This window comes from Amblyomma americanum, chromosome 10, assembly GCF_052857255.1.
Source record: "Amblyomma americanum isolate KBUSLIRL-KWMA chromosome 10, ASM5285725v1, whole genome shotgun sequence".
NCBI lineage: Eukaryota > Metazoa > Arthropoda > Arachnida > Ixodida > Ixodidae > Amblyomma > Amblyomma americanum.
In genome coordinates, this window is record NC_135506.1 from 59,012,222 (window position 1) to 59,033,169 (window position 20,948).

General features: G+C 49.9%; 1 protein-coding gene and 1 pseudogene across 1 annotated transcript in view; one reads left to right on the forward strand and one right to left on the reverse strand.

The window, feature by feature from the left end:
• The window catches only part of LOC144108001 (astacin-like metalloprotease toxin 5), a 38,313-nt gene that overhangs the window by 871 nt on the left and 16,494 nt on the right, over window positions 1–20,948 (reverse strand). Inside the window, exons 3-5 of the mRNA XM_077641261.1 lie at window positions 9,234–9,306; window positions 7,272–7,386; window positions 1,288–1,463 (exon numbers count right to left, since the gene is read on the reverse strand). Coding sequence (XP_077497387.1) covers window positions 1,288–1,463; window positions 7,272–7,386; window positions 9,234–9,306 — 364 coding nt within the window. The remainder of the gene's footprint in view (window positions 1–1,287; window positions 1,464–7,271; window positions 7,387–9,233; window positions 9,307–20,948) is intronic.
• LOC144108934 (U2 spliceosomal RNA) lies at window positions 4,950–5,131 on the forward strand (annotated as a pseudogene).

The window sequence follows — 20,948 nt, forward strand, 5'->3', positions numbered from 1 at the left end:
GACTCAACGCCCTGTCCTTGTCCATTTGGTCCTATTGACTACAGCTATGCATACATCATTGAGTTCGCACTAATTCGTGTTGCGAACCTACTGTCTCTCCATCTTACGCACCGTTTTGCAAAGCCTCCGGCTCTGTCCTAATGTCAACATCCAAGTTCTAGCCCAGCATGTGAAGCTGTCAGGATGCAACGATTGCATGCTTTATTCTCGAGGGGCACCATTAAGCTGGCCAATTCGCGACACTGTCTCGAATTCCATGCTGTAAAAGAAAACGTATCTATTAAACCAATCTTTGTGTTCGATATAATGTTCTCTTTGAGGGACAACATGCACAAAATAAAACGGGGCTGCGTACACAGCCGACCAGCTGTTGTTAGCGCGTCATCTTTTAAGCAGCTGCGCATATTCCACACAACCTCACAGCCGTGGCCGAACGCACCGACACATTCACTAAAATAGGGCATTATATTCCCACCAATCATAACTGAAAGGCTAGTCCTATTTCGCAATTTTCGCATACACGGAAGCTGTATGTCAGTCACGGCATTTCTTCAACAGCCCACTCACTGTAGAAGCTGATCCTCTGTTAGGGTGAACACGCGAATGTGTGGACTCGCTGTTCACAGCGCCAATGCGTTCGCCAAGGCCGAGCATTGAGGCAAACTGGTATCCGCGCACAAAAACCTGGAGGTGGTACTTCGCGTAGTCCCACTTCGCTTTGAAGCGCTGCTCGGACGGACGCAGAGGCCCTCCGAACAGCGCATTCACGCACTCGCGTGTCGACCCTAAGAGTGGATCACTCTGTACATCGCACGGATGACTGGATACCTATTTTTGAACGATTAGACACACCAACTTTTCCGATTCTCTTTCTTCTTTTCCCCCATAACGGTGACTAGGGGAACTGAAGCGACAAACCCCAGCGTGCTTTGAGTAACTTATATGACACTCTTTTTCTGGACAAGTTGTGGTTTCGCTTGCAGTGTGCAGTGACGTCAAAATAGTGCACACGCAACAGCCAAAAATACTGTGCGCTCGGTGAACAGTGACCCAGTCACTGCTCCATCTTATTCTACTGACCCTTACACCTCCGGACTCCAGTCGCGTACGCTCACAGCCCACTGAAACGGAAACTCTACGCAAATAACAGTGCCGTAAGAAATTATCCGAAACGCACAGGGGCATATCCGCTCCAGTTACATTGTTTCTGACGCCCTGCGCACTTGTTTGAGATCCCGAACGGAACCTCGCAGCAAAAGTCCCCAATCCAACTAAGGCATTCCTCACCTGGTTCGGCGTTCTCCAGGAATACGTCGATGTACTCATCCCTGTCAGAGCGCGAGTGCTCGTGGTCGAACCCTATAGCGTGCATCAGCTCGTGGAGTATGAGGCCCCGGTAGAGGCAGCCGGAGCCGAGAGACACGTTCTGAGCACCGCCCTGGCGGCCGATGTAGGAGTAACACCTAAGTCCGAATGAAAGGAGGATGTAAAGGCAGGGTGTAAGTAATAGTCAAATTATGCTGTATTATATTATTCGATAGGACAAACTATTGCTTTGTAATGCCTGTTCTTAGCCGTGTCAAGCTCCAATTCACCGCTTTTAGCTCAAGAAGTCATCGATAGTAGTGACAAAAAAAATTATTTGAGCTGAGCTCGGTGAAGGCCTGACAGGCTTGCCGGGCTGAGTAAAACGTCATTCAATGTGTATTGAGTGGCAGGCAACAGGAGTAATTTGAAGAACTGGGCGTACCCGGCGTGTTGTTCTATTGATTGCGAAGCTGGCATCTTTCTCTATTACGCCACAAATAGAAGCACATTTTCGCGTGGTTCAGCACAATGCATTTGACACACGCTTGAGGCTCATGGTATCATCTATATTTACTATAGGCTATATATACTATCAGCAGGAAATGAAACCCGAGCAAGACAACTGAGCCACGAACAGCAAAATAAGAAGCTGTTAGTTAGGGGAAACTCAATACTAGTGCAAGGTACTTTCACTTCGAAGGCGCGAAGACTCTTGTTCATAAGTGTTAATCAGCCTCGCTTGTATTTACTCTCCAGGAAGTAATAGGCTGGTGTTTTTGTGTTGTCCCCTAAGTAATCTTGTTTGTGTTTCATTCGTTGCTGACAGCAGCTCAGCACCACCGCGTCAACAGGAAGGCTCATTGTTGCAATATTCCAACAGTGTGATTTCGTTTACGAAGGAGTCATTTCCTCGCACTCCCCCCCCCCCCCCCCCCCCCCCCCGTATTTGTGCCAACAATTTTATAACGAAAGTTCTTTCCGCTGGCCTCCTGTTGAAGCCTGCCGCCGCGCTGATAGACGAAGCGCAAGCTCATATCCCTTTTCTACGAGCTTAGTCATCATGCCCGGAAGTGCGCGGAGTCGCCGCGAAGTACCGCAAAGCGGCACGTGCGATGCAACGGTCGTCATCGGTATGTGAAAAGTCCTGGCCGCCGGCCGGGGCATTCTGATATACCACTGTCACATATAATAGGAAGCTTGAAATAGATGTCTAAAGGTAAGAGGTTTGGAGAAGACGACGAGGATGACGATAAGCATGACGTGTACTAACCCAAGAATAAGGAAGATGCAGAAGTATTCGGTAAGGTGGGAGAGATGACTGGTGGAGAAGAGAAGAAGAGGACGACGACCAGTATTACGTGGACCAACGCCAAGGCACACCTAGAAATTCCCATTATGAAGTTGGGTCTCACTTAGTCGGTTCCCCTCCTCCTCATTTTCGGCGCGAGCGCCAGGGGTTTTGCATTGCATCAAGTTTGCGATTACCTCCACAATTATATAACAGCTACCGGCAGATTCCCTTGCTAATTGTTTACAAAATTTCCGCATTTAAGGAGCGTTTGGGTATTTTCATACATTCAATACTCAGATATTCTCTTCCGATATTTTGTTTTTTCCTTTTCTTTTAAATTACTCTGAAATTTCGCCCAAGGCACAATCATTAGCTTGACACCAGTTTACCCTATTCTATGGGGTCTCCCCACTGTGCCCTGGCCAATCCCCCGTCGTGGGTATGTGCCGTGTCACGAAGGCAACAACAACAACAACAAACGCGCGAGGGAGAGCGTGGCACTGGGGAGAAGAACAGAGAAGCGGAGGTTCCGGCGGATTAGGGACGCCTCGGCTGGAAGAGAGCAACGCCGGCTACTGCTCCGGTGATCTCGAGTTCTACGGCGCCGCACCGTGGACTTCCTGCCGTTCCTGAGCCCGTTCCGGGGAGTCAACGGATGACGCTACCACCTGCTACGGCCAGAGGTGTCTCCAGCGCTGTTCCCACCCATCCGGGTGGTGCCCACAACGCCAACACCACCAGCAACACCTCCATGGGCACTTGGACCGGGAGCTCGTACGACGACGCCAACGACGTTGACAGCGACGCCAGCCTGAGCACTTGGATCTCCACCTCGACGCTGGCTACTGGACCCGTGCAACGCTCCATGAGCACCGAACCGTGAGCACGAACGCCGACCGCCAACAGTAGAACGCTAGTAGTAGTGTTCCCGGGTCGTGTGTGTTGGTAGTCTGTGTTTTGTGTTAGGTTTGTTTGTTAGTTTTGAGTTCGTGTTTGTGTCGCGTCGGTTGTATTAAATGTGCGTCTGTGTGGGTACACCTGTCGCCTAGTCCATTCTTTCGGGCCGAGTGTTCTCCGGGGAGATCCGTGACAACCACCGCGGGCATGGAGGAGAGGAGTGGAGACAAAGACGCTGCGAGAGAGTCTTCCCCGATCGTCACCGGTCGAACCTCGACTCGAGAAGCATTCAAGTCCCAAGCACAAGGCAGTGGTTCTTGGGCGTCGCGTCCGCGCGTTGTCTACCGGTGTGGTCACTCGGCGCCCGCAGGAGGGGGTGACCGAAAACATTGGGGAATACGAACTGACATCTCCAGACGGAGGTGTGGAGAGATCACGGACAAAACACCTCAATTATCCTCTGTCCTTAACTAATCGTCCTGTTTATCGGCGACAGGAACCTAGTGCAGACCCGCCGCGATGGCTCAGTGGTTAAGGCGCTCGACCACTCATCCGGAGTTCCCGGGTTCGAACCAGACTGCGGCGGCTGCGTTTTTATGGAGGCAAAACACTAAGGCATCCGTGTGCTGTGCGATGTCAGTGCACGTTAAAGATCCCCAGGTGGTCGAAATTATTCCGGAGCCCTCCACTACGGCACCTCTTTCTTCCTTTCTTCTTTCGCTCCCTTTTTTATCTCTTCCCTTACGGCGCGGTTCAGGTGTCCAACGATATATGAGACAGATACTGCGCCATTTCCTTTCCCCAAAAAAACCAATTATTATTATGCCGGTAGCCGAGACGATGCTGCGCTACCGACGAAGAAACTCTTATTTGTGTGCGAGCCTTTGTTCTGTCCTCCCGGAGCCGATTATTTCCACTGTTCTGTTGTGAAGGCTGTTTACGAAGACTGTATGTAAAGCCATTTTCGTTTTCCTCGCCGTGGCGTGGAGGGGCCACTGGGGTATCTGTTACAGCTGGCGTCGTCGCTTCGGTTGGTGCGGTTTTTGCGACGCGCGTCTTTCAATCTTTCGTCTCACATCTTTCAACTCTCCTCAGTCTGCAAAAAAAAAATTCTTTTTGTAGCGAAAGCTACATTAGGCTAACCTTTCAAGCCTTCAGCGTGGCCACCGTGGCGGCGCCGTGGCTGGTCACGTGGTTGGCCACGTGGTGCGGAGCAGGTGCCGGCGGCGCGGCGCACCGCCGAAACCGAGGGGGCAGGGGAGGGGGGACAGTGAATCCACGTCCAGGGACGAAGATAAAGAAGGAACGCCCAGCGAAACGGGAGCGGTGAAACACTGACTTCGCATTTCGACTGAGCGAGTTCTTCTCGGCTAGCCGTAGTTGTCGCATCACTCTAAGTTTAACCAGAGCTAAACCACAGCCATTTTTGGGCAAAGAAAATTGCGCGGTAACTGTCTCTTCTAGGTGGACACCCGAACCGCGCCGTGAGGGAACGAATGTCCGGACCCCGTAGAGTATCTGTTGCGGGTCCAATTGGACTTATTTTTGTAAATGTGGCGGAGAGTTTGAAGTATGCTTCACTTCCGCCACCGGTTGGCCCGGTATTGCACTACCTCCGGGATCGGCCTTGTCTTTAGCGCGTCTTTACTATTCTGTCTTTCTATCCCATCTTTCAACTCTCCTACTATCTGCACGTGGTAGCGATTGTGGCTCGGCTTGAGCCAGTGGGCAGGCCTGTGCACTTTCTTTTTCTTTCTTCCTGGCAACAACAGACAGACAGGGAAGGAAGGAAGTGGGGACTGAGAAAAGAAAGGATGAGAGGTGCCGTAGTGGAGGGCTGAGGAATAATTTCGATTACCCGGGGATCTTTAACGCGCACTCACATCGCACAGCACACGGGCGCCTTTTGCGTTTCACCTCCATCGAAACGCGGCTGCCGCGGCCGGGATTCCTTACTGGTCCTCGGGCTCAGCAGCAGCAGTAGTAGCAGTAGTAGTATTAGTGTTTATTCAAAAATAAAAAAGTAAAAATCAAAAGGAAGCAAAAGATGTTTGCTAGCCTCGGCATGTGCCATCACTACGGAGGCACCTGAGCTGGAGCAGCGGAAACAAAAGATAGCAGGCAGAATGGAGAAATGAAATAAAAGAAGTGAGCGGACCGTAAGAAAGGATAGGGAGAGAGGTAACATACACAAATACACTATTTACACAAGAATACAAATATACAGGTTGCACGCGTGTTGAGTCCATAAAAGAAGAGAAAGCACACGCGCAAAACACTATGCACACTGCGGCTGGAGTGGGGCGACCAGCTGTTGATCGACCAATTGGCAGCACACGCGGAGCGTTCGGTCACTGCGCGGCTCTACCTGGCGGAGAACAGACGGGACGTCAAACTCAGAAGGTAGAATCAAGCCGCGGCGACAGCGCCACGGGCATCAAGAAACGGTGCACAAAAAAATTACGATGGGCACTTAAGTCCTTACGTGTTGCAAATGCGACTACATCGTTTGACCTAAGGGCCTTTACACTAAAAGCCTTAAGCATAAAGCCGTTTTACCTACAGCCTTTACCACAAAGACATTATGGTAAAGGCGTTTACAACAAAGGCCTTTGGCGTAAACGCCTTTGTCCGGAGGACATTTCCCCTGAAGGTTTTCACCCTAAAGGCCTTTACCGTAAAGCCTTTACCCTAAAGGGTTCCCGTAAAGGCATTTGACCTCAAGTCCTTTACCACAAAGGACTTTGACCTAAAGACCTTAAACCTAAAAGTCTTTACCCTGAAGGAATTTACCTTGAAGGCCTTCACCCTAAAGGCCATTAATATAAAGGCATCTATCACTGCCATCGTCTTTAATGGTCCTAATCATTTTAGTAACGCCCTTCATTATTCCAAAATTACCAGTACCACAAACAATCACTATAACTATCTCTAAATACTGCTGTCTCGTTTAATGGATTTGTTTAATCGCATATGATCACCCATTGCTATTTTATGGTCTACTGCTGGCGGCATGCGACACCATGGTGACGTCATGAGGTTTTGGTACCACTTTTCTTGGGCAACAACGCCGTGTTTCGTTGCTGATGAGCCATACAACGCTTTCGCATTAATACGACGAGTGATTGGAAAGGCGGCTTGTTTCGTATTTTACCCTGATCGTTACCTGAGAGCATGTCTCTGTGTTAAGCAGCGCAGGAATCGGCGTCGGAGTAGCCATTCTCACCAAAACTCTCACTTCGATGTCTTGTTGACGGGAGAATGTCGCCTGGGTCGTCCTCTACCATACATGATGAGGAAGCAGGGAAGTGAGCTCCTTGTATGATTTTCTACCCCTGGTCATAAAAACGCAGCCGCCACGCTAAGGCGCCCGTGTGCTGTGCGATGTCAGTGCACGTTAAAGATCCCCAGGTGGTCGAAATTATTCCGGAGCCCTCCAATACGGCACCTTTCTCTTCCTTTCTTCTTTCACTCCCTCCTTTACCCTTCCCTTACGGCGCGGTTCAGGTGTCCAACGATATATGAGACAGATACTGCGCCATTTCCTTTCCCCCCAAAACAAATTATATGTATACCCTTGGTCACGCGGTAAGCGTGGGCCTGAGATTGGGTGCCCTGAGTGGGACCAAGTTCAGATGCATCGTGTATATATCATGGTGACTTCTGGGCACTACAGGATGGTGAAGACTGAAAGGTTTTCCCCAACGCGGTAATTTACAGCGTACGCTCCTGGGTTCTGGAGTGCATGGCGCGTAGTTTTCCTCAGAAGCCTCACCCGTCTCCGCGCATGATGGAAATGTAGTTACGATGCTTTTTCCGGGGCACAAAGCGGAGGCAGGTGTGAGACTCGATCTCGTCCATGGCTTGCCGAATCTTCTTCGTGGAGCGACCTGGAACAAAAAATTGGCTGGGGCTTAGTTAAGGTTAAGCATGGATGTCTCGAAGCGAAAATGTTCGGTGATGCTTATGGTTTAGCTTATGGTTATGCTTTATGATTTAGCCTATGGTTATGCTTACGGTTTAGCTTATGGTAATGATTTATGATTTTGCCTATGGGTATGCTTACGGTTTATTGTGTGTAAGCCCCGAACTTTCACCATCTTGGCTACTCTTAGCTGACATGGCCGAACGTCGCTATTCAGCTTCTTTTTCACGCCGTTTCGCGAGATGTGCCGGTCGTACTTCTGGCGTTTCAGACTCGGCTTTGCTGCGTCGTTTAGCGAGACATTCTTCTCGTTGTTCGGGTGTCTCGGACGCTCGTTGAGCTTTCAGCCTTTCATTTCTTCGCTCCTGTTCTGCCAACTCCCGTGGTAGCACTTCTGTATCGGTAGTATCACTCTCTTCTCCTTCAATATTGATTGCGCACGCCTATTCTCTGGCAAGCGGTTATATAGTCGGCCTCCGCGATAAACACGCGCTTGCAGCGAACGTCAAACAATGACGCATAGAGCGCGGCAGCAGCAAAAGGTCAGGCGACGGAGTCTGCGGCGGCCACCTGCGCCGTGCGTGACCTCACTCGTGCTCCGACATACGCCGGCTCGCGCGCGCGAAGCGCGGTGTTGACTAGCGTGGTGAAGCTTTTCGCTTCAAAAGGGAGAGGCAGTGTGTACGCTTCCTCACGAACGTTTAGCAGGGCGAGATCACTTCCGCAGCTGGTCTGACGACAACGCGGCCAACAATGTTTGCACCACAGCGTCGAACAGAGAGCGAAAGGCCATAGAGTCAAATTCAATGGAAGACTGGCGTGCGGTGGAGGCTGCGGTCTCTGCGGATATCTTGCAATCGGTCTTGAATAAAAATTACCGAATGACCACTAGAGAGAATCGCACACGCTCAGAACTTAATAGGCGTTGCAAAAACAAAAAAAAATGCGAAACGTTTTACTCTCTAAGTTTTGAAAACTACACCTCCTAGTTGTGTACAGCCTTCCTCAAAAGTGCGCGGCCACTTGGTTAGATGTCGAACCATGTAGCACGGCACATGCAGCATCACTTCGGCTGCAGATCCCTATAGAGTGACCAAACTTCTCGTCCTCATTCACCCCGCGGAGTTCTGCAACTTCAGGGGGCCAGTAAATATCCCTGTACACTGATCGACAGTGAGCCCTGTGGTCCGGACACATTTGATAAAGGCTGCACACGCTAATTTTTGTGTTGATATGATAACAAAACGTTATATTGTGGTTTTTTAAGAGACCACTTTAGCCACCTCTATTTGCTCCCTTAGCACCCTCCGCTGCGTCACAGGTCTGACCGCCGCCGTAGTCAGTTGCTCTGCAGCCGCTGGGGACTGAGGGCCGAGGGTTAATTGGTTTGATCATAAATAACCGGTGGTCCTTAAAGGTAACGGAGTGGGTTCCAAGAGAAAGTAAGCGTAGCAGGGGGCGGCAGAAGGTTAGGTGGGCGGATGAGATTAAGAAGTTTGCAGGAAAAGGGTGGATGCAGCTGGCAAAGGATAGGGTTAATTGGAGAGACATGGGAGAGGCCTTTGCCCTGCAGTGGGTGTAGTAAGGCTGATGATGATGATGATGATTTGCTCCCTTACCTTGTCTGCTTCTTGTAGCTATGCTTCGAACTCCTTACGCGTCTGAGTAAATTCCAATAAAACTTCACGTACTCAAGTAGCGACACCCAGACTTGGCTCAAGTGTCATGTTGACAGGCTTAAAAATGAGTGAAGAGAATTTCTATTCATGATTGCCTATCTTGCGTCTAGCTACATGTCTCGTGTGTACTTACGGAGTTTGTCGGTAATGACGTAAGGAACGATGCCTCTGGGCCATAGTTCGTCCTTCTCGGTCACTGCATTTCGCTGCACATGCGAAAAAAATTACTCAAGGCACTTAAGACTACATACATGCTGTCAATGCGAAAATGTTTGTGTGTCATCATGGGCCACAAGTCAACTATAATTGTTTAGCAGTTAGTAACTGGTGCTAAGATATCAAAGGCATTTCCGGTTAAGGCCTTTAAAAAAGACCACCTGAAATACGTGTACATATAAAGCACCGCTTTAACCAAGCCACCACGTCACCTCCACACCCCCCACTCTCGCCCTAGAAGTACACGGAATCTCCGGTGTCATCAAAAGCGTTCCCGCCCTGCCTTCCACCTGCGAGTCTACAGACTCGCAGGCAGCTCTGCATGCTTTTCATGAAAAACCCCTTCCCTACTCGGTCGGCCTTAGTATCCGCGGCGAGCGTTGTGACGTCATGTGCCTCCTCGGAGCACCGCCACGGTGAAATAGCAAGTTCGTGGCCAGTAAAGCTTCCGCTTTAAAACATGTCACACTGCCGCCACCGGCTTTCCGTTCTGGTTTAGCTGACCTCACTTCCTGCCTGATTATGTCACATTCTGTTTTAACTTCCGGTTTGCTTAACGCCACTTCGGTTCGGCGACATCACTTTCGATATCCGGGACCGTGGTGACGCCACACGGGATTTTAGTGACCACTTTTGCTCTAAACGACGGCAACGCCGGGGTTTGTTGCTGATAAGCAGCATAAGGCTTTTGCTTTAATAATTCACCAGCATAAATAATCAGCAGCAGCTGTGCGACCGCCCTATCAGCCATTATGCTGTAAGTACTTATGTATTTGTACAGAATTTGTGTGCCAAAATTATCAAATTATATGGAGCTGGATTAGCCGATGAAAAAATTGCAGTATCCAGAGTATTCCCCAATGACAGTCTTAACGGACGTCAAAGCGTCGTCCGCGCTTTCCAGTACCGCCCGACGCTGTTCAGCAGCAGTGACTTTTCTGTTTCTTGGATGCCGTGCACTGAAGCATCAGCATAAGCATTTTGAGCCGCGCCACGCAGTAGCGTTTAGGATAACTACTTAAAAAGATTCGTTATCACGAACTGCAAAGCGCAGTAACTGTCTCACTTCTTGGTGGACGCCCGAACCTTGCCATTAGGGGAGGGAGTAAAGTGGAAGGTAAAAGGGGAAGAGAGAAATATGTGCCGTAGCGTAGGGATCCGGAATAATTTCGACCGTCTGGGAATCTTCAATGCGCAAAGCACTCAAAAAATTAAATTTGATCTCTGAAGAAAGGAAACGGCTCCGTAACTGTCTCTCATCTCGGTGGACTCCTGAACCATGCCGTAAAGGAAGCGATAAAGGAGGGAGCGAAAGAGGAAAGGAAGAAAGAGGCGCCGCAGTAGAGGTCTCCGGAATAATTCCGACCACCTGGGGATTTTTAACGTGTACTGGTATCGCACAGCACATGGGCGCCTTTTGTGTTTCGCCAACACTGAAACGCGAGCGCTGCAGCCATGTTCTAACCCGGATACTCTGGCTCAGCCAGCCGAGAGTTCTAACCACTGAGCCACTACGGCGGGTGAGAAATGCTTGTCATGAACTTTGTATTGCTGTTCCCGATTTAACTTAACATAATCCGTGCCTACAAAGGTTCTGTAACACTGACCCAGCATCCAGAAGGTCAGTAGAGCAGTATTCTTGAATGGAATCGACTGAGGCTTAAGACGTGGTCACCACAGCGCAATATAGGACCCCAGGACATCGCACAGCACACGGCATCTTAGATTTCGCCTCCATGGAAACGCGGTCGCCGCCGACGGGATTGAGGCACCGTTCTCGGGCCCAGCAGCAGAGCGCCCTTGAAGGCATCTGTACACTAAGAATAAATAAAAGCTGGCCTCTACCGGTAGTGTACAGCCTTCTAACCACAAGGAGAACACTCTCGCCGAAAACGGAGTTTTATAAGCAGAAATGACAACAACAAAAAATGACACACAAATGTCATTACCGTTCTATACTCACAAGTTAAATGCGTGACCGTTATTTTTTAGAGCGGATTCGGGAGGCTACACTACAGAGTCAGACATTTCAGAACGGTGGCGTCCTTTAAGGTAAAGGTGTCACAGATTTGAATCGAGTTGCGGGAAGATATTTAAATCGATTTTTTTTTCAGCGATAAATGCGTCTTTTGCTGCCGGATAAACGTCAGGTTAAGCAGAAAAAGACAGAGCATAAATATTTACCGACATTATTGCTGGATTAAATTTCCCTCGGGGGATTTTCTAACGGCTGAGCCATCATGACGGGCCCCTCTCTCCTCTTTTTCTCTCCCGCATGAGAAAAGAGAGGGATGGAATGTGAGGCAGAGGAGAAGGAAGGCGCCCACAAAAAAAACGCGCGCCGGAGCGCGGGAAACCGGATCCGCACGCACACAAGTAGGCGCTATGCTACTGAACCCATGTACCCGGGTTCGAACAACGCCGCAGCAAAAGTCGCCCGTGCGCTATGCGATGTCAGCGCACGTTAAAGATTCCCAAGGTGGTCGAAATTATTCCGGAGCCCTCCACTGCGGCACGTCTTTCTTCCTTTCTTCTTTCGCTCCCTCCTTTATCCCTTCCCTTACGGCGGGGTTCAGGTGTCCACCGAGAACGGAGACAGTTAATAATAATAATAATTGGTTTTTGGTAAATTGGGTTTCGCGGAAAGGAAATGGCGCAGTATCTGTCTCACATCTCGGCGGACACCTGAACCACGCCGTAAGGGAAGACATAAAGGAGGGAGTGAAAGAAGAAAGAAAAGACTGTAAGGCTCCTGTAAGGCTCCGGAATAATTTCGACCACCTGGGGATCTTTAACGTACACTGACATCGCACAGCACACGGGCCCCTTAGCGTTTCACCTCCATCGAAGCGCAGCCGCCGCTGCTGCAAGTATAATTTCCGGATAACCAATACTCAATCAGGCACACAGGTCTCCCCTTTCAGCGGCTCACACTCACCTCCTGTTGCCTTGTCCGGTTCCACGCCGAGTAACTAATGCGCGCGGGCGTGCGCAGTAAAGACCACCGAAGGGACGATAAAGTCCAACAAAGCCGTCAGCGGGATGCGACGAATAACCCGCGTCGCGGGAAGGCCATGGATTCAGACGAGCCGGAGGGCCATGCTCATTCTTATTCCCCTCGCTTCGTAGGTATCACGATATGAATCGCCGGTTCGTACCAGCCCCAAGATATATAAATTCTCTTACCACATGTAGTCCTTTTCTGGCTGTCGTTAACTGTCGGCCTCGGCTTAGACTTCAGCATTCTTTAACAAATTAATGACTATGAAAACGGACGTGCAATTATCGTAAACCATAGACGTAAAGATTCAGCAGCAATTGTGACCTATTGGCCGGTTTGTGCACGCTGAATATTTGAGTAGCCGGCAAGGATTGGCCTGTCAAAATTTCTGCTTGAGTATCAGATGATGTAGACCTCGATTACTAGGCGATAAACGGGCATTGTCCAAAGAACTGCCCATGACGGCCCAACTGAGAGTTGAAGCGCCGTCCGCGTTTTCCTGTGCCGCGGGACGCCTCTCAACAGCTGTGACTATGACTATTTCTGCGATACTAGCGGCGAAAACATGAGCATATCCGTTTTCACTGTCGTCACGCTGTAGTGTTAAGAAGTAATTCTTGTCATGAAACTTGTATTGCCGCCCCCGGGATCACTTGACCTGCTGCATGCCTGCAAGGGTTGTCGATGATTAACCCAGCAAAGATAATGTTATAGAGCCATAGTGTGCGATGCACGTTACCTGAGCCTTCGAATCAAGACCTAGCGCAACACTAGACTAACACAAGAAGGGAAAACAGAGCACGGCGCAGCTTTCAACTGTCTTGTGCACCTGGACTACGTCCCAGTAAATGCAGCCACTAGCCCTGCAACAAGTTTTACTTGACGGCGGAGGCTTCCACCTTCAGACTAGGAGCCTTTTCTAGGCCTTATGATATGGTGTCGCATCGTATGATCGAGGTATGATCGTTGTGTTTTATGGTCATGATGGTATGGTATAGTATGGTATTGTATACAGTGCGACGTCTTGTGGTGTGGTATGTTATGACATGGTATTGCACAGTATGGTATGGTATGGTAGTTTATAGTAAGGTATGGCATGGCACAGTATGGTATGGTTTGGTATGGTAGTGTATAGTAAGGTATGGCATGGTGTGGCGTGGTATTGTATGGTAAAGTATGGAGCTTAAGGTATGGCATGGCATAGTACGGCGCAGTATGGTGCGATGTGGTTGTGCATGCTGTATTGTATGGTAGAATATTATATGGTAAGTTATGTGTTGGAAACATAAAGAAGTGACGCCTTGTATCCGGCCAGCACAAACGTGCATCCTTGTTTTGCAGCATGTAGTTTAGAGCCAAAACCCAACTCGACACAGTTTGGATACAAAACAACTCTAACCCGCCGCGATGGCTCAGTGGTTAGGGCGCTAGGCTACTGATCCGGAGTTCTCGGGTTCGAACCCGACCGTGGCTGCGTTTTTATGGAGGAAAAACGCTAAGGCGCCCGTGTGCTGTGCGATGTCAGTGCACGTTAAAGATCCTCAGGTGGTCGAAATTATTCCGGAGCCCTCCACTACGGCACCTCTTTCTTCCTTTCTTCTTTCGCTCCCTCCTTTATCCCTTCCCTTACGGCGCGGTTCAGGTGTCCAACGATATATGAGACCGATACTGCGCCATTTCTTTTCATCAAAAACCAATTATTATTATTATTTACAGTGTCCGACCTTCAAATTCACACTCTAGGACCAACTAATATTTTGCCAGGATCCCAGTGCGCCCTCATCCTCTCTAGAAGCGGTGCTGGAGTAACCGGCCACGTCCGCGGCTGCCCTATAGACGTAGGACCTGAACCTCATCGAGGAGACCCACCGCGACCTCACGCATTGTCGAGAGTGACTACTGCGACTACTTTCACGCTGAGGTGGCATCCGCATTTGAATACGACCGCGAGATCAGTTTAGTGACGACCGGCGTTCGTCCGGCCACGCCGCTTGCTTCACCAGCCGCCCTTAACGTCGCAGCCCTGACTGCTTGGTGTGCGCTGGCCGCACAACTCGATGTGCAAGCAAACACAGCCTCTGGGCATCCCCAGAGTTCCGAAAAACCCTCGGTTTGCTGGCCACAGAGATCTCCGATACCAGTGTTCTTAGAAGACCTCATAACTAGGCAGAAGCAGCTGAGCACAAACACCAAATTTTTTAGCAGGTTACCAGTGGATCGCCCAGACGGCGGCTGTCTGCCAGAGTAGTAACGAGACGGGCACTACCATAAGAAATAGAACCCACGTTTACAGCTCGCGGACGCTCATGAACTGCAACACAGCACGAAACCAATTTAATGAATTTAATTCCACTACAACCAGCCCGCAACAGTCGACGCACCTATAAGGGTTCTGCAAACATCTGCTTCATGCAAGCTTGCCGTTTGTGCCCTCCCCTCCAGAACGCTCCTACGCGCTCTAGTTCGGAGCCAACTTTGCGCATTAGTTATTTGTTTTGTTTTCACAGCTGAGGCAAGCCCACGCCCATTGAGCTCGTTCGCTAAGACCACGGCAGCCCTTCATAGCAGTTTCTTCCTTGGAATGACCTAGAGAGCGTATAAGATCTGGTGTGGTCTGGTGCACCGTTTATAAACGATGGTCTGGTGCGCCCCTCAACCACGTCGTGAAGGAAGAAGGGTTCAAGGAAGGAGTGAAACAGAAGAAAATTCAGGGGGACACTTTGTCGGTTTGAAGTGCTGTGAGGCCAAAGCCTTTTACACGCGACTTTGGACACCTCTTTGAATGAAGGCTATTCTTTGTTGGTAAAGACACCCGGCTCAAGCGGCAGCTGCGAGACATCTGGCGCGGGCGCGCCGCGCGTGCCCGAGAAAGAAGGGTTTTGTCCGCATTGTGCGGAGAAGTCTTCGGACATCTACCACATGGTGTAGGCCTGTCCCTCCAACTTTGCTATCCCCCTTCATCCCAACCCCACCCGGGAGAACTGGGAGGCGACCCTGCTCGGCTGCTCTGACCTACAGGCTCAAAAGGCCTTGGTTGAGCGTGTCCGGGCAGCGGCTGACGCCACTGGGGTCCCGTACTAGGGACCCCACCTAGTGTTTGTGAGGGCCGGCCCCTTAAGGGTCGGTCCAATCATACCTCCCTGTACTCTTTTTCTAGCCAATAAAAGTCTTTCACCAGCGGCGCCACCTCAGCGCGTGCATAGGGAGGTGGAAAGGCGAGCGCAGGTGACGCCACCTTTAGCGCGTGGTACCAATGTAGTAGAGGATGCCGAGACTGATGACGTCATGCTGTGCGCGCACAGTTGACTATGACTTTGACTATGGCTGTGACTAATGACTATTTTTATAACCATGACTATGACTTTGTTTATGATTTATAACTATGAACAATGACTATTTAGTCATAAGTGGTTGAAGAGCATGACATCGGACGGACAGGTGTCATGGCCGCGAGTATGAGCCATTAAAGGCTTTCGCCTTAAAATAGCTGTGGTTGAACTACTGCTGACCCTAGTTAGAGAGCGAAAGCTGCGGTGTATCGGGTAAGTCGACGCTGCTTGGCCTCGATAACGTTGAGTGCGTTCCGCACACTGGATAAGCAACGCGCGCACCCTGCCAAGTGGCGGTTAAATTAATGGTTGATCGCGAAAGGTTGCTCACCCAATGAACGCTGCGCCTTATTGCTGCAGTGGCGCGTGTCTGCCACGACGTTGTCAGCAATAATGCATGCAGCCCACATCTCTCTCTCTCTCTCCCCACCTCCACGTACGTACACCAAAGCGCGACTGAGGAATGCACCACCCCAGGGAGCCCGTTATGCGTCTTCCTTTCCTCAAAATCATTGGAGTCGAGAGCGTTGTCAACGCTAACGCCAATGAACACAAAGAACGCCGACGACTTATAGCTTTATATCACCCGCCGCGGTGGCTCAGTGTTTAGGGCGCTTGGCTACTGATCCGGAGTTCCCGGGTTCGAACCCGACCGCGGCGGCTGCGTTTTTATGGAGGAAAAACGCTAAGGCGCCCGTGTGCTGTGCGCTGTCAGTGCACGTTAAAGATCCCCAGGTGGTCGAAATTATTCCGGAGCCCTCCACCACGGCGCCTCTCTCTTCAATTCTTCTTTCACTACCTCCTTTATTCCTTCCCTAACGGCGAGGTTCAGGTGTCCAACGATATATGAGACAGATACTGCGCTGTTCCCTTTCCCCAAAAAACAATTATCAAATTATAGCTTCAGTACCGCGTTTCTGCCACAACGTTGTGAAGGCCAACACATGGAGCGCACATCTGTCAGTATCGCCACGTAGCTTAAAGCGCGACTGAGGTGTCCACAGTCCCAGAGGACCAGTTATGCGCCTCCCCTTTGGTTTCGAAGAAAATTGTAGATTGGTTTTTAACATTGGTTTTGAAGAAAGGAAATGGCGCAGTCCCGCCGCGGTACTCAGTGGTTAGGGCGCTCGACTACTGATCCGGAGCTCCCGGGTTCAAACCCGAACGCGGCGGCTGCGTTTTTATGGAGGAAAAACGCTAAGGCGCGCGTGTACAGTGCGATGTCAGTGCACGTTAAACATCCCCAGGTGGTCGAAATCATTCCGGAGCCCTTCGCTACGGCACCTCTTCCTTTCTTCTTTCCCTCCCTCCTTTATCCCTTCCCTTACGGTGCGGTTCAGGTGTCCAACGATATATGATGCAGATACTGCGCCATTTCCTTTCCCAAAAAAAAAATTGGCTGAAGGCTTAGCTTGTTTAAGCCTGGAAGATTGCGAAAGCAATACCCTTGGCAAGGCAGCGCGCCGACCACTGCGAGGAGCCGAGCTGTAGCCCCATTCAGTTCAGTTCAGTTCAGAAAAACTTTATTTCCGGCAGATGGTGGTCTCCCTACCCCCTCTCAGGCTCGGCCGAAGCCTAAGCCCGATCAGGAGGAGAGGCCGTCGGCTGAGGACGGTGTAGCTGATGCTTCACGGCTGCAGCCGCCATGCGGGTTGCTTTGCGCTGCGCGTTGGGGTCCTCGCTCCGCAGCACCGCCTCCCAGGCTTCAACACTATAGTTATGTCTTGTTTAGCCCCTGGTGAGCTAAGACATTCCCAAGTAATGTGGTTTAGCGTACCCCTTGCCCCACAGTCGATGCATTTTTCAATCATCTGTGTTTTTAGCAATTTTGGCTGGCGATATGTATACCCCCGCCTGGATCCTCCTCCAGATATAAGCCTCTTTGTGACTAAGGGATACGTCCGGAGGAGGGTATACTCTTCTTTTTAATTTGTAATTATCCGTAATTTCCTTGTATGTGATTGGGGCATCCTTAAGATTATTGCAGATGGGTTGCTCCGCTGCTGCCCGGATGTAGGTTACTCGGTCTAGCAGGTGAGCGTCCTCGTTACCAGCTACGTCCTCATGTGCTGGTATCCAGAACAGTGCAGCGAACCTGTGTTTTGGCATGCTGTCCAGCATGCGTTTGGCTTCCCAAGAGACCAAGCCCTTACGAAAATTTCTGACAGCGGACTTACTGTCGCAAAGAATGTATCCTGCATTAGATCCTGCCAGGGCGAGCGCCACCGCCACTTCTTCAGCAGTTTCTGTGTTCTGGGTTCTGACTGAGGCTGTGATCAGGGGTTTTCTATGACCGTCTACAACGGCCGAAACCGCAGCCGCCTCTGGTCCCTCAGCGGCATCTACGTATGCTACCTCCTCGGCAGGCAGCTCTCTGAACTTTTTAACCATAGCATTGGCACTACGTTGTCTTCTATCTTTGTTGAACTGAGGGTGCATGTTTTTCGGTATGGGGGGAATTTTGATTTTGGACCTGACGTCGAGAGGTATCTCTACCTTGCCTTCTATTTTGCTGTCAGGCTCTACCCCCACCCATGCCATAATTTTCCTATCTGTCCGGGTTTTGCTAAGTCGCTCAAGCTGTGAAATTCTAACTGCTTCCTTAAGCTCCTCCCATGTGTTATGAACCCCCATTTTTTCAAGTTCTTCAGTGGAGGTATTTACGGGTACACTGAGGGCTCCTTTTACACTTCTCCTAATGATTATATTCAGTCTGTCTACCTCCCCTTTGTTAAGTTCCATGTAGGGGGTGGCGCAGCAGATCCTGCTTGTGATGAAGGCCTGCGTGAGCCTGAGCAAGTTACGCTCTTTCAACCCCCTTCTCTTGGTGGCTATCCTTCTGATTAACCCTGCTATCTTATCTGTATACTGCTCTAGTTTCTTTATTGTGCTAGCGTTATTGCCTTTGGAATTGATGAAGAAACCAAGGATTCTGATTTCCTCAACTCTGGAAACCCTGCGCCCCTCAACTATGATGTTTATGTCCGGCTTAGGTCCGTATATGCCTTTGGTGTACACTATAGAACCTCTGATTTCTGAGGAGAGCAGGCTAGCCCTCTCTTTTTGGAATATTCAACAATGATGTCCGCAGCTTGCTGTAGCTTATCTCTGGCATCGAATGTACCAGGTTTGCTGATCCAAAGATTTATATCATCTGCGTACAAGCTGAATTTGAGGTTGCTAATTTTGTTGAGGAGGGATGGGAGCCCTCTCATTGCTATATTGAAAAGAAATGGGGATAGTACTGCCCCTTGTGGCGTGCCAGACCCCCCTATTTTGATTGGTGCTGACTGCATCCTGAAACTTCAGTATCGCTTCCCTGCCTGTGAGGAAGTCTTTTATGTAGGTGTATGTTCGTAGGCCCAGGTTTGCTTCCTGTATGCCGCGAAGTATAGCTTCATGCCTAACATTATCAAATGCCTTAGTTAGGTCTAGGCCTAAGATAACTTTCAACTCATGTGAACGGTTCTTGAGGATATCCTGCTCTAGTCTTAGCATTATATCCTGAGTGCTTAAGCCTGGCCTGAAGCCAACCATCTCATATGGCCATTTGTTATTGTCCTCCACATGCCTGGAAAGTCTGTTTAGCACTACATGCTCCAATACCTTACCCACGCAGGATGTAAGGGAGATTGGTCGCAAACTATTGAGTTCCTCGGGTTTCCCCGGTTTTGGTATAAATACATCTGCCTGTTTCTAGGCTTTGGGAATCTTTCCGGTTTCCCATGCTTTCCTAATGTAGGCCGTGAGGTTCGTGGCGGATGCATCATCAAGGTTTTTAAGTACCTGGTTACGAATCCCATCTGAGCCGGGTGCCGACTTCGTTTTTAAATTGCATAAAGCAGCACTCACCTCCGCTTCAGTAATTGATGCATCCAGCTCCGGGTTGTCCTCGCCACCATATTCGGGCAGAGGTCCAGCCTGTTCCTGGTTGATATATATTTCTGCGAGACGCTCGAACAGTTGTTCATCTGTGCCGTTGAAACTGTGTCTGACTTTCGTTTGTCTAACTCTTGCTTCTTTCCGCTTAAAAAGATTGAGGAGGCTGCCTGCTATCCGCGTTTTGTGGGGCGTCCTTGTCCTCTAGTTCAACTGTAGTGTCTTCTACGTGTTTCTTCAGCAGGGTGGTCCACTCGCATATGTCGGTTATGCTACTCATGTGCTCTGCTTCCCTTAGGGCCCTAAATTTATCCCACTCTGTGATGGTTGGATTCTTATATTTCCTCACCGTGATGCCCTTTCCTAATGAGAAGGATATGATGCTGTGGTCGCTACGTAGGGTTTGCCCTGTGGTGGCCCAGGTTGCCTTAGTAATGTTTCTGCTGAAGGTGAGGTCCGGAGAAGTATCCACCTGGCCACCTGTTCTTTCTCTCGTTGGCGTGCAGGGATCGTTATGCAGTGTGATTCCCAGGTCTTGGATACATTCTAGCAATTTCCTACCCTTGGGATTTGCCTGCTTGTAGCCCCACTCCGGATGTGCCGCGTTAAAATCCCCCATAATGACTAAGGGATAGCTTCCTGCGAATTTGATTGCCTCCTTAAAGGTGGCTTCTGAGTTGAATTTTTTCGTTGGGTTGCCGTAAACGTTAAGAAGAAAAATGCTTTTGAAATCCCGCCTTCCGGTGATTATTTCTACCAGGACGGAGTCTGTTCCTTCGGACTCTATGTCGTGTTTTATGACAGCCAGATTCTTTTTTAACCAAAGTGGCCACCCTGGAGTCCATCTTCCCGTTTCCGTAGAATTTATATCCCTCTATCGTCGCCCCTGTTTTCGATGTTTCCTGTATGGCCATGGCTATGGGTTCAACACCGCTCATCTTTACGTACTGCTGCAGTAGCGCTCGTTTCCTGGCAAAGCCTCTGCAGTTCCACTGCCACAGAGCTTTAAGCTCCGGGCTTCTCTTGGGATTGCCGTGATTGAGTTTCGCTGCCATTTTGTTCGTTTAAGAACTCCTCTATCCGGGAAATTTTGGCCCCTAGGCTTGTCCCGATGCTTTGGAGCGCAGCCGAGAATGCTTGCATTTTTTCCTTCATGTCTCTCATCTGTTCCTGAAAGATCTTAAAATATTCCTCGTGTTCCTCAATTTTCTTTGCCTGATCTCTGACTGGGTCTAAGTCTCCCGCTTTCCTCTTTAGCGGCGGGGGTCGGGCCTCATCTTGTTCCATGCTATCAGCTTACACGGCTCGTACCAGGCCTGTCGCAGTGTTTTCCCTAACTACCGGTACCTGGGCTGCCGCCGCGGCATCCTGAAGAGCCTTGCCGTTAGAGATTTGAGCTTTAAGCGCTTCAATCTCCTGATGT